The 17187-nt window shown below is 35.9% G+C and overlaps 1 protein-coding gene across 2 annotated transcripts in view; it reads left to right on the top strand.

Moving 5' to 3' along the window:
* LOC144977363 (enhancer of mRNA-decapping protein 4-like) overlaps nucleotides 1-14064 on the top strand; it is a 45854-nt gene extending 31790 nt beyond the window's left edge. For both annotated transcript variants that reach the window (XM_078922485.1, XM_078922483.1), the window contains exons 22-30: nucleotides 2305-2448; nucleotides 3548-3650; nucleotides 4839-4994; nucleotides 6009-6124; nucleotides 7284-7449; nucleotides 8744-8927; nucleotides 9906-10128; nucleotides 11041-11204; nucleotides 12015-14064. In XM_078922485.1, the coding sequence (XP_078778611.1) occupies nucleotides 2305-2448; nucleotides 3548-3650; nucleotides 4839-4994; nucleotides 6009-6124; nucleotides 7284-7449; nucleotides 8744-8927; nucleotides 9906-10128; nucleotides 11041-11204; nucleotides 12015-12198 (1440 nt within the window). In that variant the 3' untranslated portion in view covers nucleotides 12199-14064. The remainder of the gene's footprint in view (nucleotides 1-2304; nucleotides 2449-3547; nucleotides 3651-4838; nucleotides 4995-6008; nucleotides 6125-7283; nucleotides 7450-8743; nucleotides 8928-9905; nucleotides 10129-11040; nucleotides 11205-12014) is intronic.
* Nucleotides 14065-17187: the final 3123 nt, after the last annotated feature.

Raw genomic sequence — 17187 nt, 5'->3', positions numbered from 1 at the left:
CTTAAGTATCTTTTATATGCTTCCATGTTGTAATAAATTAGTTACGATATTTTATATATATTATATTGACAGGATACTGTTACTGACTGTTTTATTTATTTACACTTACTGGAATGAACTGTTCTATTTTTAGAAATCTCTCTCTCTCTTATTTCAACTTATTATGTATGTTGAATTTGATGCCTTTTATCGTTATATCTTATAAACCAATGTGTCAATACAATGCGGAGTTATTATGACTTGTGTCAATAACAATGTGTCAATCGCGTGTACTCTAAACTATGTTACTACGAAAAATGTATCACCAATGTGTGTGACTCGTCGTTAGTTTGTGTACAATTATTCGCAATGACGCTAATATACTAGAGTGTGATAACAATAATAGGATGCCAAAATAATCCCAAGTTATCTATCACTAAATATAACACGACGGCTAGTAGACTCCTTTTATTATTATTTAGTTTTTAAAGACTCACTTTTCAGAACATAATATATAAGTGGTTTTCGGTAACAGTAATATGCCAAAAATGCATTTAAAACAAATCACTATGCAAAACAAATCACGATGTCTATAGTTACTATGTGATGCCCAACTCATGTAAAAGAGAATAATGAAGGATATATTTACCAACTCAGTTCGTGGCTGGGACCTCTCTCTTGTTCAATGGTTGTTCAACAATTGTAATTAGGCATTGAAGAGTGTTTAACAGTGATGTCTGAAATACAAAACAATAAAATATCGTAAGATTTACAATAGTTACAAAATGTGTTCACAACACTGAGTGATTGGATGACAGGTGAATGAATCGTTATGGAATGTAAACATATTGAAAACAATTCATGAATGAGGCAAACAACAAAATGAAATGAGTGATATAATAACAAAGTGGACAAGGAATGAATGAATGAATGAAAAACTGAGTGAATAGATGAATGAATGAATGGATAATGTATGAATGAAAGAATGAAGGGAGGAATAAATGTATGAATGATTGGATAAATGAGTGAATAAACGGATGAATGAATGAATGAATGAATAAATAAATGAATGAACAATGAATGAATGAATAATTTATAAATGAATAAATGAATGAAGGAATGAATCAATAAAATGCTATTCAATTTGAATGAAAGAATGAATGGATAAATTGCTATTCCATTTAAATGAAGAAATGAAAAAGAAAAAAAAAATTAATCCTGTAAATAGGGAGTTCAATTAAAATATGATCAAGTGGGGCAATTAAGAGTTTTACAATTTAAACTTTAAAGTTAGATGAAATAGATATAAGTAACTAAATAAATTCAATTCTTTATATGTGTCCCCTCCAAAATGTCATGGTCTCAAATGAGTAAAGAGCTACTCGACTATGCATAAAGATATATGTAGAATGAGGCCCCAGAATTTACTAGTTACTATAAATGAAAAACAATTAACGATTTGTTTACAATGAAATAAAAATAATGATGAAATTTAATTAAAAGAGATAAACAGTGATCGTGGCAGTTACAAATAGAGATATGAATATTTTACGTAACTTATGATAATATGTCAGGTTCGTAAGTTTACGTTTCCAGGCAGTTGATGGGCTTGGATGATCTATTCCTCTGATAACAGGATCGGACTCGTAAAATTCCACTTCCAGGCAATTGGTAAAAGGTTATAGTGTAGTACAGCGGGCTTGGGTTTGATCCTTGAAGATTATACAATCAAAGTTAAAAGCTCTGGCGTCTTAATGGTGTAGATATAATATCTACAAAGTCCCAAAAGATAAAAATCTTACAATATATATATAGGAATAGAGTGACTGGCCGTCCGGCATAGATTGTGGAGAGAAAGTGAGTGTCAAATGTTAGACCTATCAGCTTTTATAATAAGTGGCTACGTGACAGAATGTAGAACGAAAAGTATTCACTAATTAGAAATTAATTCGAGGGAAGGCTATAAAAGGAAAGACGATCTAATATTAGAAGGTAAAGTTTATCTAAGCCTACCGAAATATAACTGGAGTGAGATGAATTCAGTTCTTAATAAAATAAAATTTAATAAGATAATTGTGAACAACCTTTACTGTGACAATTTTCACCTTTGCTCTTACTTTAAAATATGGATTGTGTTGAGTTAAAACCTATTTTAAGTAGGATTGTCTTTTTCAAGCCTATAGAACGCTGTGGGGATGGCAAGAATTGGTAAAATACCTGGTAGGAAATTTCACTTCTAGGTAGGAAATTTTAAGGTTGAATTTCCCTGGACACCCTGTGTGTGTAGATTTTATTATTACAGCTCATTTTTATTGCCTTGATCAGATGGATAGTAAACTGTCTGACCTGGCCGAGAAGATGATGCAGCAACAGGAGATGTTGATGACGATGCAGAAGGAATTGGCTGGCCAGAGAGAAGTACAACTACAACTACATCGACAGCAGGTCGAACAACAACAGCTGCAGCAGGTAAAAAAAAAAGAAAGAAAATAAAATAATAATAATAATAATATTGCTGAAAACTTATATAGCGCTATAACTCCGAGACATCAGACTCTAAGCGCTTATATAATAATAATAATAATAATAATAATAATAATAATAATACACAAAAATGAATATAACGGCTTTAAAAAAAAAGAACAAAATCTTCTATGATTTTTTTACAGAGAGGCTGTACGTATCGATTATTTCTCTGTCTTTGATCTGGTTTTTTAGTAAGATATTTATGTTTTTCATTGGGGTTTTATTTTTTGGTTGTTAGCTGAAGAAGTGTTTTGAGCCCAAAACGTTCTGTTTGGTATTTTGTTCTTTTTTTGAAGCTGTTATATTCATTTTTGTTTATTTCTTTTACAGTCCTCACCTTCTATACATAAACAAAATACAGAACAGCAGAGATGGTGAAAAAGAGTGACATCGTATGAGATATATATATATATATATATATATATATATATATATATATATATATATATATATATATATATATATATATATATATATATTATATATATATATATATATGAAGACAATACTGTTATCAGCCATCTATTCAAGCAGAAGTTATGCTATGCACTAGAAATATAAACGGAAATGACTTGATGGCTTTAACTGAATTTAAATGGTTTTCCATTATACATTTTATGCAGGCCGTTCCTTTTCCCACATTGGGCCCCTTGTGTGGAATGACCTGCCCAGAAGGATAAGAGAAGCAAAATCTATTGAGAGTTTTGAATCATTGCTAAAGCACTACCTTTTTACCATCACATTTTCATGATACTGATAGGATATGAGATACACTGCTGCTATTGATATCATTGTGGTATTTGTTTTATATAAGTAAATTTTGTATATATATATTTGTTATAACTTGCATTGAGCATCACACACACAGTGATGAAAATGCATGATATATATGCCATGTTTTTATTATTATTATAATTATCTATTTATTTATTTATTTATTTAGGGTGTTATCTCTATATTTTCCCCATCCAATATCTGATGTTACTGTCCTGACAACAATCAACCATTGTTCAAATCCTTGTCATCCAAATGTCTATTTCAGGTGGCGTCTCAGCAGCCGTCTATCCAAGAAGATATCAGTAAATTGGAGGACATTTTAGTGTCCAGAATGGAACACTCCCTGGCCCAACACATGCACAAGGAAAATATCCTTTTTGTCCTTTTCATTGTTATTAAATGTTGCTGCTCGAAGAAGCTTGAAGAAATAAATAACAATGTAAAATTGAATGTAATAGACCTGTAAATTCTCAGTCAATTAATTGAAATCAGTCAATTCGTCAAATTCAAATATTTTAAAAAAGGAAAGAAAGAAAGAATTCATGAATCGTAGTCAAATGACTGTAAAGTTATTAGGAATGTTCCACAGCACTACGCATAGCTCACGGGTTGTTTATATTAACATGGATATATTGCCAAGGCTAATCGACGCTTTTTAGAATTGCTGTGTCTGAACACACCTCAGTGCATTTTCACACAGCATTCTAGACCTGTCGGGATCCCAATGGTAGCCAATTTTAACTGAGCCGCTGAGCGATAAATTTCACTGTTTCGTCTAAGCCAAAATTGACCACATTTACATGGTGAAGAGTTAAAGTATGAAAAAGTAAAATGTGAACGCCTTAAGTGCGTTATGTAGACACCTTCAAATCGAAAGTTATATAATTTCTACAAGCACATCTTGATTGCCTCACATAGTAAACAAACTGGTTGACCGTTTCTAGTTTCTTACTGTTTGGGTACCTAATTATAAGGAATAATAGTAAGTAGCCTAATTAATTCCCGTGCAAATTAGATTTCTGCCACTGTTTTGCTCAAACGAGTTTACTGTTTATTATTCAATTCGATTCTTTGGATTTTTCCATTAAGAATTTAAACAATTTTTATAGAGCTCATTTACAGGTCTAATGTAAGCTTCAATTTAATATACGAAAACAGATAAAATGGACGTTTCAGGTTTCCCCTTTATCAACAAAACAGGATGAATGAAAAACTACAGATGAATGAGATAATGTGGTTGGTCTTTGTATGATAGTGGGGGTTCTGATAGCTCAGTTGGTACAGCACTCGCTTCTCAAGCAAAGGGACGTAAGTCGATCCCGGGTGCAGTCGAGATTTTTTCTGAGACCCAGGAGTGATTGGGTAGCTGGGTCTGATAGATCTGGTGGAAGGTACTTTGCGATAGACTAGCATCCTATCCAAAGGGTAGCAAGCAATTGCTATTGTTTGTTTCACGCTATAGAAACCAAGATAAACTCCGGCTCCATGGGCCTAATGGCTCTGAAGGACTACTTTTTTTTTTTGTGTATGGTAGACATCCTTAACAGTGTTTTTACCTCAGCGTCTTCAGGACTCGCTGACCAAGAGTGACCAGCAGAGAGTGGTCAGAGACAAGTCTTTGCAGACAGCTTTATTGACAGAAATGTCTCAGGCCATCAGGGATAACGTCTCACACACCCTCAAGACAGAAATCAAGCAAACTATTAGTCCAGGTATGTGGATGGAAAAAATATAATAGATAAATAAAAACTTGAACTTTTATATAGCGCAATATCCACTAAATGTGCCCACAAAAGTAACACTTAGCATATTGAACGAAACATGAGGCCTGTTAGGCGATATTACAGGGTTTTTTTTTTTTGGACAGAGACAACGCTGTTAACGGCCAGGTACCCATTTTATACCTGAGTACGCTGAAAAATATGAGTAAGGAGTCTTTTCCAAGGACTCAACTATGTGCTGAGCGAGGCTCGAACCCAGGACCTTCTGATCCGAAAGCGAGTGTCATACCACAAGACCACTTAGCCACACACTGTGGCCTGACTGTGTGGGACAATTTGGTAACCTCTGTGTTGTTGATACTAAACTACTGGAAGCTGTGGAGTGTAAAATATTATATTGAGCAAAAATATTTTTAAAAATTAACGTTTTGTGTTCAAAGCCCTTTTTCAGCCAATAACATAAAGAAAATGTTAAGATTTTAATACATCACCTTAAATCCAGATAGACAACTTATAGTTCTTGGGAAATAGTAGTAGTAGTAGTAGTAGTAGTAGCGTATGGCTACACCTCCAAATTCATTTCATCAACCCAGCTTCAAAAGTGTTCCTCCGCCCTAAGGATGGTTTTATGGCCACCTTCAAGTTTAGTTACTGGACAGTGGAGGACGATGTGATCGCTGGTCTCTGGAGCTACCTGACATTTCCAGCAGGCATTACTGTTCCCAAGTTTCCATCTGCACATATTTGATGCAGTTCTGCCATGTCCTGTTAAGAGGCAATTTGAGGAAAAACAGTATTTCCTGGTATTGTGGAATGCAGGCACTCTTTTAGTGTAGGTGGGAAATACAATGTCTGTATTAACGTTTTCTTTGTTTTTGTTATTGGTACATTAATTCATTCATTCATTTAGTTCTTCATTCATTCATTTATTTTTATATATTTATAGTTATTATTGTATTTATATTCTGTTTTATTAATTTTTTGGGGGGTGATTTTTCATTTCAGCTTTACATCGTAGCATTGAGCCAATGAAAGAGAAAATCCATCAAGAAGTGGCCCAACGTCTCACAGCTTGCGACTCTCTACTCAGGGACAATATAGCCAAGGCTGTGAAGTCTAGGGTGAGTTATGATTGGGGCATCAAACAGGCACCTGGTATGGTTTCCAATGAAATATGATTGGGGCATCTAACAGGCACCTGGTATTGCTTCCAATGAAGGCTTTTAGTGCGATGAAATCCATAGAAATGCATATTTTATAATTCAACAACATTGACACAAAACTTTTATAAAATCCCGCCTCCTTATCATAGACACAAGTCAAAGAAAACTTGAAAATTCCTTATCATAGACAGAAGTCAAAGAGAACTTGAAAATTCCTTATCATAGACACAAGTCAAAGAGAACTTGAAAATTCCTTATCATTGACACAAGTCAAAGAAATTTGGAAAATTCCTTATCATAGACAAAAGTCAAAGTGAACTTTAAGCTACTAGAAGCTGTAGACAAGTTGCTTTTTTTTAGTGTTTCTTGGGTACTGAGCCCAATAATTTTTGTAGAAGAGTTTTGAGCCTGAAATGTACCAGCGATAATATTTTGTTCTTTTTTTTTGTAGTTGTTATATTTATTTTTTGATCAATACATTTATAATATAAGCTCATGTGATATTCAAATGTCTAATGAACGTCATGTTAATTGTTAAAAGTAATAAACAAAATTGAATCTAACAATTTTTAAAAAGAACAAAATACAAAACACAGAACATTTCGCTTTTCAAAATCCTTCTTCAATTTCTTCAGTGTTTTGTTGTTTGCTGAAGAAGGGTCTTGAGCCCGAATCGTACTGTGTTTGGTATTTTTTGTTCGTTTTTTGAAGTTGTTATATTATTTTTGTGTATTACTTTTTACAGTCCTTAGCTTCTAGCTGCTTTGTATCACTTTATCAAGTTGATTGTGCGGCTATGTGGTCTAGTGGTATGACACTCGCTTTCGGATAGGAAAGTCCTAGGTTCGAGCCTCACTCAGCGCATAGTTGAGTCCTTGGAAAAGACTCTTTACTCATATTCTGTCACCGTACTCAGGTGTAAAATGTGTTCCCTGCCGTTTACAGCATTGTCATTGGCGTCATGTCCCGTTCTAAATGTTAAATGTTGCTGTTGGCCAGGGACCCCTTGTAAAGCGCTTTGAACACATTTAGTGGATATTGCGCTATATTAAAGCTCATTTTAAAGCTCATTTTTTAATGATTGCATGTTCGTCCATGTCCCATTTTTCCCTCACAGTCTACGATGGATGTTTTAGCCAACGCCGTGGGTGACGTCATCTACCAGCAAATGCAACAAGCCTACACGCACACGTTCAAGGCCTCCATGCTGCCGTCCTTCTCTGCCTCCATGGAGAAGACGGTACGAGATGTTCACGGAGTCTTTCAGCAAGGAACCAAGGAATGTGAGTGGACCAGCGCTTACTTGACTTTCTTCCAGCTTGCAGTTATTTTGAAGCTTCAGTCTTCTTCTTCTTTCAGCTTATCCCGCATTTTGTAGGGTTGCCATAATGAATGCCACATCTCCATGCATCTCGGTTCAGAGCATCATCGTCCTCCAGGCCCAGTTCTTTCATATTATCCTTTACCTTATTCCACCATCTAGTTTGAAGCTTCAGTAACAATCAATATTATTTCCTTTTTGAGATCTTACGGATAGATATGTATATCTTCAGTTTTCCTTCAGCAGACTGGACTTATTTTTTTAAAAATATAAGTTTGATACCACAAGGGTATCTTGAAAAGTCTTGACATGGCTCTTGTAATTTCAAAATGGTATTGTGTTTATATTATCATAATATAATTCTAATCAGTTATCTATTTAAAACTGTACAATATGTAAATACAATACCAAATACCATCCCAATTCCCTTGTCTTGTGTGCGGAAATTCCTCTTTCAGCATTGAAATTCCTCTGAGTGGTGTCTGAAATTCCTTTGAGTCAAATTTAAAGTTGGCGTCTCTGGATCAATTTCGTCAATTTTTTTTCCGTTGATTTGCTGTGGTTGATGGATGCACTTTTTGGATGGGCACTGCGAGCCTGCTCATTGATGTTGGTGGAGGCAGCATCAGTTTCAGTAAAGACTGTAACTAACCTTTGAACTGTTTTAATACCAATTCACGAGTCACTATAAACAAGTTTCAGCTGTGTACAAATGTTTACGGGTGCACATCTCTCTTCGCAGTAAGGATCTCATTCATGGCACGCTGTTGATTGCATAATTTTTTTTAGCAATTTCTTACAACAGACATTTCAAAAAGAATAAATTAAAATCAATAGTAGCTAAATAAAATTTGGTGACCTAATAGAAGAATAAATTACGCACATTTTGATGTATAATCTATACTGGTGAGTTCAATACAATTGGAGATATTCATTAGGCGTCAAGACTTTTAAGTCCAGCCTAGTAATTAATAAGGATTCTTAAGTTACGCAATTTTAACCGTAGTCAGTTGTTAGCAAATATATTTCCTGCCCCTCACATAAAAAAAAAACAAAACAAAACAATAAAAACAAAAAAAATAGAAAACAGCTTCTTCTTTCTTCTATTTATTTTTTTGTTTCTCTATCCAATCCAATCCAATCTATTCTTAGAGGCTCCTAGTATTTTTTCATAATAATTTTATTTGTGTGAGGACACCAAAAATCTTCTTTACTGACTGAATGTCTGTCATTGTGTTTGTTGTTTTGTCCTTCAGACCAGCATTACCTCAAACAGAACTCGGACTTTGTCATGAAGGAGCGGGCGAAAACCGAGGAAATCATCAAGCGAATGGAGAATGCCGAGCAACAGTTTGTACAGGGCATGAACCACATGAAGAATCTCATTGTGACTTCAGTGAAAGAAGAGCTCTCTGGACAAGTGGCTCAGGCTGTCAGCAGGTGAGAAATTCATTCTTTGTTCGAAAGGGGCTGTCTCAGTCAGACTTATTATTCAGGATGTTCAACAAGGGAAAATAAGAAATAGATGGGGAAAAAATTATATCACTTTCCTGATGTTACAGATAGAATGCAAATGTTGCCACTTGAGGCTTGAAGAAATAAACAACTATAGTCAAATAGAATGGAAGCTTTGATTAAATTCATGAAAACAGATGATACGGATGTTTCGGGTTTCCCCTTTGTCTGGAAAACATGGTGAATGAAACACTAAAGACCAATGAAATATGAGAGGACGACATTAAGGAAAACAATTCGCTATCCTATCATTCGTCTTTAGTGTTTCATTCATTCGTGTTGAGTTGACAAAGGGGAAACCTGAAACGTCCATATCATCCGTCTTTGTAAATTGAATTGAAGCTTCCATTCCATGTGACTTTTGTTGTTTGATCATCTGTCGTACATCTCTTTTTCAAAGTCTCACTTTGCTCATCAGCTTGATACCAACATGTAAGTCATTCCATGAGTAGCAGAAAATATTTGGGAATGCAAAAAGCTAAAGTATTGGCTTACAACTACATACAAATGATTCAGGTTTGAGTCGTGGGCTCAGTGGTACAGTCTTTTCTTCGTGCTCGAAAAGTACCGAGTTTGAATACCCGCTGCGCTGTGTGACCTTTAGCAAGTCACCTCGCCATAGCTCAGTGTGTAGTGTTGCACTGCGGTTGATATCTGGGTTATTCCAGTCTTTCCCTCAAAAATTTCCCCTCGGGGATGAATAAATTTATTTACGTTTATGTCTGTAATTTTTCCAATCCTCCCATCAGTCAACATTGAGTGAGTTTTATTTCCAGACCTGGTGGAAATAATTTGTACAGAGCACCATAGACATTGTACTATGTTAATTATGACGTGATATGTCTGTAATTCTTTTATCTTTCTTTTCTTTAAAAAAAAATTTTTTTTTGGTCACTCATACAGTTTAAGGACGGACATGATTTCTGACATTCAGAGAGTGGTGAAGGACGAGATAAACCTTGCCATGAAAGATCACGGCGCCAGCATTGACGACAAACTCACATCCTACCTCCGATCTGCCGCGGCCACACCGGTGCCTGGTGGTCACGATGATGAGGTCATTGTCAGTAAGGAGAAAATTATTAGAGATCTGAGGAATGGACACATAGACGAAGCTTTCCAGAGTGTGAGTGGTTTGTATTGTTGATAGAACAGTTTGACACCTTCTACTTAGTTACTTACTTATCCAAACCAGCGATGACCTGAGCTCTAATCCTTCGGTCTTGTGCCATGATGTAGAAGTTAGACATTTGTAGTTGTTCCAGGTGACCATACAGTGTGTTACTGATGTTTGGATTTAGTGGGAGGAATGTGTATCTCATGACGCCTTTGAAAAGGGATTTCTCTCTTCAAAATCATACATCCTTGTAAAAGAAAAAGAGACTAACGTTAAATTAAAAATTCATCAGAGCTTGCCTGCAGTACTTGGCCTCCCATAGTGGGCTGAGATTGCTGCGTCTTTTATTCCCCTATATATCCGTTATCCAACTTGCTTGCTATCTTTGTCTGGGAATCTGATTATTTGGTTTTGTCCTGGTCCTGGGAGGGAAACAGTCTATTTGTACAGTTATAGTTCCCTTGTAAATCATCTCTCTGTCATTTACTAAATTACAATTTTGTTTCGAATATATGATGATCTGAAAGTGAAAGCATTTGACTGTATTCTTCTGGACGGGATCCTGTGCTTGTGTCTGGATGAGACTTTTAGGTGATCTCAAACCCAGTCTATTGATAGTGTGCTCTTTGAATCTACATCTGTTCCATATTTGAACCAATTTCTTCCTTTTCACTGGTGCTGAAATGACCTAAATGTGTTGCGAGTGCTGTAAAAACCCTTTAAAAAAACAGAGCATGCCTATCAAGAAAACAAAAAAACTTTTATTTTCTGACTTACTTATCCAAACCAGCGACCACCTGAGCTCTAGCCCTTCGGTCTTGTGCCATGACGTAGAAGTTAGACGTCTTTTGTAGTTGTTCCAGGTGACTATACAGTGTAAATTTTATTTTTCAACCTTTGTTTCTTCCTCCTCCACTTCAGGCCTTATCAGCAGAGAACCTAGACCTGGTGCTGTATGCCTGCGAGGCAGTGAGTCCCATGAATTTGTTTGCCATATCCCCCTGTCCCCTGTCACAACCCGTCCTCCTGTCCCTCACCAGTCAGCTGGCCACCAACCTGGAGCAACAATTTGACCTCAAGATGAAGTGAGTACAATTAGTCGTTTTGATAGCACTGTTCATAGTATGATTTTGCTTGGGTTTTAAAATAAATTGAGCTTTTATATAGTGTGATATCCACTAAACGTGCTCAAAGTGCTTTACAAGGGGTCCATAGCCAACAGCAACACTTAACATGTAGGACGGGACATGACGCCTTTTTGGCGATATGACAATGTTTTTGGACAAAGACAATGCGGTTAGCGGCCAGGTACTCATATATAGTACTTTAGTGGGTATTGCGCTATATAACTGCTGTTTTTTTTGTTTTTTGTTATTTTATTATGTATTAAGATATTTTCATAAACCAAAATTTGTCAAATTTTTATTTTCTCTCCTCCAAATTCGGATTTTATCCTACATGTTCGGATTTTTTCCTCCAAATTGTTTTTATTTTTTTATTTTTTCTTCAAATTCGAGAATGTTATATTCCAAAGAAATGGACATGTAACCAAAATGACTTTACACCAATTTTTGAAACATTTAAAAGTGACACTTCATATAAATATGGTAGATTTTTTTTTCTTGAGATTCAGATTTTCCCCCAAATAATAGACATATTTAAATAACCTAAGAATGGCCAAAAATGACTTTAAAAGCAATGTAGACCATGCGCATCGCAGAGGAATCGTGAAAGCTTGGAGACAGCTGACCGGCAACGTGCTCAAGAGTACTAGGAGTACAAGCCATGATGGATGATGGTGATTAGACAAGATTCTCTATTTTTTCCTTGTGGCATGTTTGAGTAAGGAACCTAGACTAAATTTCAAACAATTGTTAAAACTCTTTCTTCTCCAGGTTTTTATCTGATGCAGTCATGAGCTTGGACATCGGGAACAGTCGCACAGCGGAACACATCCCTCCCGTCTTGACTGCTCTAGTCCGTTGTCTGACCTCTGCCCTCAGGGCCTTCAGCAGTGACCCCAAGAAGGTCAAGGAAATCAAAATGTTGATCATGGCTGCAAACTCCCTCGTAGCTTAAGACATTGTAGATAAAACTTGTGACATTTATAGCATCAATCTGGTTTTATGTCGGAGTGAACTGGGGGAAGGAAAAATGGTCATAACCAAGAAATTTAACTTGGATAAGATTCCAGAATAACAAAGTCACTTATTCTTCTTGCTAAAAATCGGGAAAAGTCTGTATGAAACGGTGCCAGACAAAACAGAGAGAAAAGTACCCAAAATATAATCTTTAAAAAAAATCAGCCTACCCCGACTGGCGATTGATCGGATCTCGGGTGAGGCAGGCTGATTTTTCGGGCATGTATTTTTCTCTTGTATTTTTCTTCCTGCTTTGTCTGGCATTGTTTCATACACACTTTTTCAAATGTTTTATCTTACACCAGTGCCTGCTTTCTAAATTGTTTCTCTTCTCATGAAGGTGTTTTATGCAGAGATTAAAATTCAGGTATAAATAGTAAAAATGTCAGTGATGAATGTCAGATATAAACAGTAAAAATGTCAGTGATAAATGTCGGGTATGAACAGTACAAATATCAGTGATAAATGTCGGGTATGAACAGTAAAAATGTCAAATGATAAATGTCAGGTATAAACAGTAAAAATGTCGGGTATAAACAGTAAAAATGTTAGTGATAAATGTCGGGTATGAACAGTAAAAATGTCAGTGGTAAATGTCAGGTATAAACAGAGAAGTGTTAACGCAGTTTCCTTCTGACCTAAAACCGCGCTGAGGCTGTGAATGACACATGCTGTATTTATTTAGGCAATTTATTATTATATTATTTTGTATTCATTAAACATGCTGAAAGGCAGGTCCAGTCTGACACGTTAGCTCGATCTGTTTGCACCCATAATAAATATCATGATTTGTTGATTTTCTGTCGGTAAATATGAGCTGTTGATAGGTTTTCTTCTACTCGATGAGTATCTGTTGTACATTTCCGCGATGGCTCAATATCATTATCCTAGGGAGGCTAGGGATGGGATTTCACATGGTTGTCTATTGGTAAACATGAGCTGTTGACAGGGTCTCCTCCCCTTTCTGTGTCTTCTATCCCCTTATATCTGTTTTCCAACATGCTTTCTGTCTTTGTCTCGGAATGAGATTACTTGGTTTTGTCCTGGCTCTGGCCGGAGTCCTAGCTGGGAGGGAAACAGTCAAATGCATAGTTATTGTTTTGGGAGATGATATTTTTGTCCTTGTAAATCATCTCTCCGTTATGTATTATTATTTTTATTTTGAATGTATAATGTAAGCATTTGAGTGTGTTCCTCTTTGTTGGATTTTGTGCTTGTGTCTGGATGAGACTTATAGGTGATTTCAAACTAAGTACATTGGTGGTATGCTCTTGGAATCTACATCTGATCCCTATTTGTTCTCAGTTCCCCTTTGTCTTACTTTTTCTTGGGTGCTTTAATTGTAATTCTAATTGTAATTTTTACTATCCCATTTTCTTCCTTTTTACTGGCGCTGATATAACCTAAATGTGTTGCAAGCGCCGTAAAACCCTTAAAAACAAACTAACAAACATCCCCTTTCTGTAAAGACTTCCTATCAATATTCTATCTGAATGAGACTGGTACTAGTTTGTTTTGCCCAAGCCCTAGCTGAGGTTTGTAAGGGAGACAGGTGGATGTGTGTACGAGTATAAGTGTATGATTTTAAGTGAGTGTAGATTTATATTTTCTTTCTTTTATGTAAAATCTTCTTTTTAGATGAGTTTGTACCAGAAATCATCTGAAGATCTCCCATTTGTACGGAATCTCCAGAGATACCAATTCCTGTTTTCTCCCTGAGTTTTTCCTGTTTTTTGGGGGTTTGTTTTCTTTAGTGACTTAAAAATGTCCTTACTAAAAGAAGATTATAAAAATCATAAAATCATGTTATGTCCTTGTTTTATTTTGGGGGAGGGAGGGAGGGTTGGTTCTTGATGCTATATTGTGATATTTACAATTGTTATTTCAGCCAGTTTTATAATTATTATTTGTGAGGCTGGCTGAGAAAACCTAGGAAATGCGGCAAGCTTCGATTTGGGATATGCGCCAAAATTGAAGATAAAGTGTTTCCCATAGCAATAAATTTTATTCTGAAAAAAAATGTATAACTTGGATTCTAATAGACATGGAAAGAAAATTTAAAGTGGTAAATGATCAGAAAGATGTGTTCTACACCACTGCATACATAACTCAATATCATCTTTCCGGGTTTTCTCAGCAAGACAAACATTTATTAATGTTGTAAATTGGAGAAAAAAAACTCTTTTGAATTTCATTGTAAAAATTCTTAACCTTCAATTTCCCGTGATTTCCATGAGCCAACTTTAATGTGCTATCATTTAGATATGGGTGGGATCTTTTGACCTCCCATGGTGGGGGGGGGGGGGGGGGGGGGGGGGAGAGGTCAGGAGGTCACTTTTTTCTGTCTTTTATCCTCCTTTTATCTGTTTTCTCTTTCCATGTTGCTCTCTGTGATTTATTTTGGTTTGAGATTGTTTGTTTTTTTTCCCCTGGACCTGGCGGGGATCATTAGCTGAGAGGGAAGCAGTTAAATGTATGGTTCCTTTTTTGGAGAAGTTTTTATTTTTCTTTGTAAATCATCCCATTGTTATGTTCTATTATAGTCTTTAGTTTTGAATATATTATTGTACTTTGTAAACTTTTGGGTGTCTCCTATATAGCGGGAAGCTTTGATTGTACCTGGATCAAAGTGATACGAAGCTGTGGCCTATAAAAAGTAATAAACAAAAATTAATATAACAGCTTAAAAAAAAAAAAGAACAAAATTCCACACACGGAACGTTTTGGCCTCAAAACCCTTCTTCAAAAAACAATTAAAACATCACAGACAACAGACTTTCAGGTACAAACCCTTCGTCCCAAAACGTCCATCGTCTGTATTGTTCGCATTCGAAGCCTCTCCATTTTCACTCTTTCATTAGTATTTTCACTTTTCTCAGGCTTCAGGCAGCCCACACCGCTCTCTATTCATCTTCTTTTGATGTTTTAACCTTCAGTTCTACAACATCATCTATCATCCTGCTTTTAACTGGTGCTGAAATGACCTAAAAGTGTTGCAAGCACGTGGGCCTACTTTCCATTTTTTTTTTTTCACCAAGAGATAAATAACAATAATTTTTATAAATATAGAAGCTTTAATTTCAATCACGAAGACAGGTGGACGTCTGGTTGGGGTTCCTGACCTCCTGGGGAGGCACTTACTGTGTCTCCTATCCCCCTGTATCTGTTTTCCAACATGCTTTGTCTGGGTGGGGTTCCCCATTGTAGGCAGGGAGGCACTTACTTTGTCTTCTATCCCCCTGTATCTGTTTTCCAACATGCTTTGTCTGGGTGGGGTTCCCCATTGTAGGCAGGGAGGCACTTACTATGTCTTCTATCCCCCTATAGATGTTTTCCAACATGCTTTCTGTCATTGTTTTGGAATGAGATTACTTGGTTTTGGCCAGGCCCTGGCCTGTTACCCTGTCTGAGATTGAAACAGTCAAATGTATAGATAGTTTTGGGAAATGATGTTTATTTCCTTGTAAATCATCCCTCTGTTATGCACTGTTTTATGTTTTGTTTACATATTATATATGATTTGTATACATTTGAGTATTCCTATAAGTGGGGACATGTGCTTGTGTCTGGATGAGACTTTTAGGTGATCTCAAACTAAGTACTTTGATAGTGTGCTCTTGGAATCTTCGTCTGTTTCCTATTTGAACCAATTCCCTTTTGCCTTACATTTTCTTGGTTGCTTTAATTGTAATTCTAGAACTTTTCACTGTTCCATTTTCTTCCTTTTTACTGGCGCTGATATGACCTTAATGTGTTGCAAGCGCTATAAAACCCTTAAGAACAAAACAACATACCTTGTCTTGGAATGAGATTACTTGGTTTTGTCCTGGCCCCTGGCCAGATACCCTAGCTGGGAGTGAACCAGTCAAATGTATAGTTAGAGTTTTGGGAGATGATATTTTTTTCTTGTAAATCATTTCTCTGTTATGCACTGTATTATTTTCGTTTTACATACGATTTGTAAACTTTTGAGTGTGTTCATCTTAGTGGGGACCTGTGCTTGTGTCAGGATGAGAGATTTAGGTGATCTCAAACTAAGTGCTTTGATAGTGTGCTCTTGGAATCTACATCTGTTTCCCACTTGAACTAATTCCCCTTTGTCTTACTTTTTCTTGGGTACTTCAATTATAATTCTAGAACTTTTTCTATCCCATTTTCTTCCTTTTTACTGACGCTGATGTGACCTAATTGTGTTGCAAGCGCCGTAAAAGTAAAACCCTTAAAAACAAACAGGATCCCCCTTTGTCAACAGTACTTCTGCGCATTTCAAAAGTACAGGGGAGGCTACTGGACTTTTACTCATCTTTCATTTTGAATTGAAAGGTTGTTTCCCTTGAAAAGTAATATACTAAACCTTGGTTTTTCATCTGCTTCCAAGGAGTTTATCTGAAGTGGACTCCACTGTAATGTGAGAAATGTTAATTGTAAGAAATTCAGTCTAGAATTTAAGAGGTTAAAGAAAAAGGCAGATGAAAATTGCTTTATTTCTTGTTACTCGTTTGTTTTATGATTATGATACAAGGTCAAAGGTCTCTCTGTTGGATTTCTTGTTAAATACCATTGCCATTGTCATTTTGATGCATAGAATGTGATTTCAGCTCACAATAAAACAAAAACTTCTACCAGTCTGTCTCTGTCTCAGTCTCAATGCATTTGCTGTGACAATAATTCATTTTTTTGGGTAGTGTAAAGTATAGTAGTAGGAAAAGGGTCAAACAATTCATAGGATGTAACAGTTTATTTATTTTTATTTTTTAAAAGGATTTTACAGCGCTAACAACACATTTAGGTCATATCAACGCAAGTAAAGAGGAAGAAAATTTGAAAGTAAAAACATTCTAGAATTACAATTAAAAGGACGTGAGTACTTGTTTTTGTTTTTGTTTTTAAGGGTTTTACTAGGTATCCCAAACTACCGCTGTGTGGC

This window comes from Berghia stephanieae, chromosome 7 (genome assembly GCF_034508935.2).
Source record: "Berghia stephanieae isolate SIO BIC M18660-M18661 chromosome 7, UCSD_Bste_1.3, whole genome shotgun sequence".
NCBI lineage: Eukaryota > Metazoa > Mollusca > Gastropoda > Nudibranchia > Aeolidiidae > Berghia > Berghia stephanieae.
Note: the sequence above shows the minus strand (reverse complement) of the source record. Positions and strands in the feature narration are given on the sequence as shown.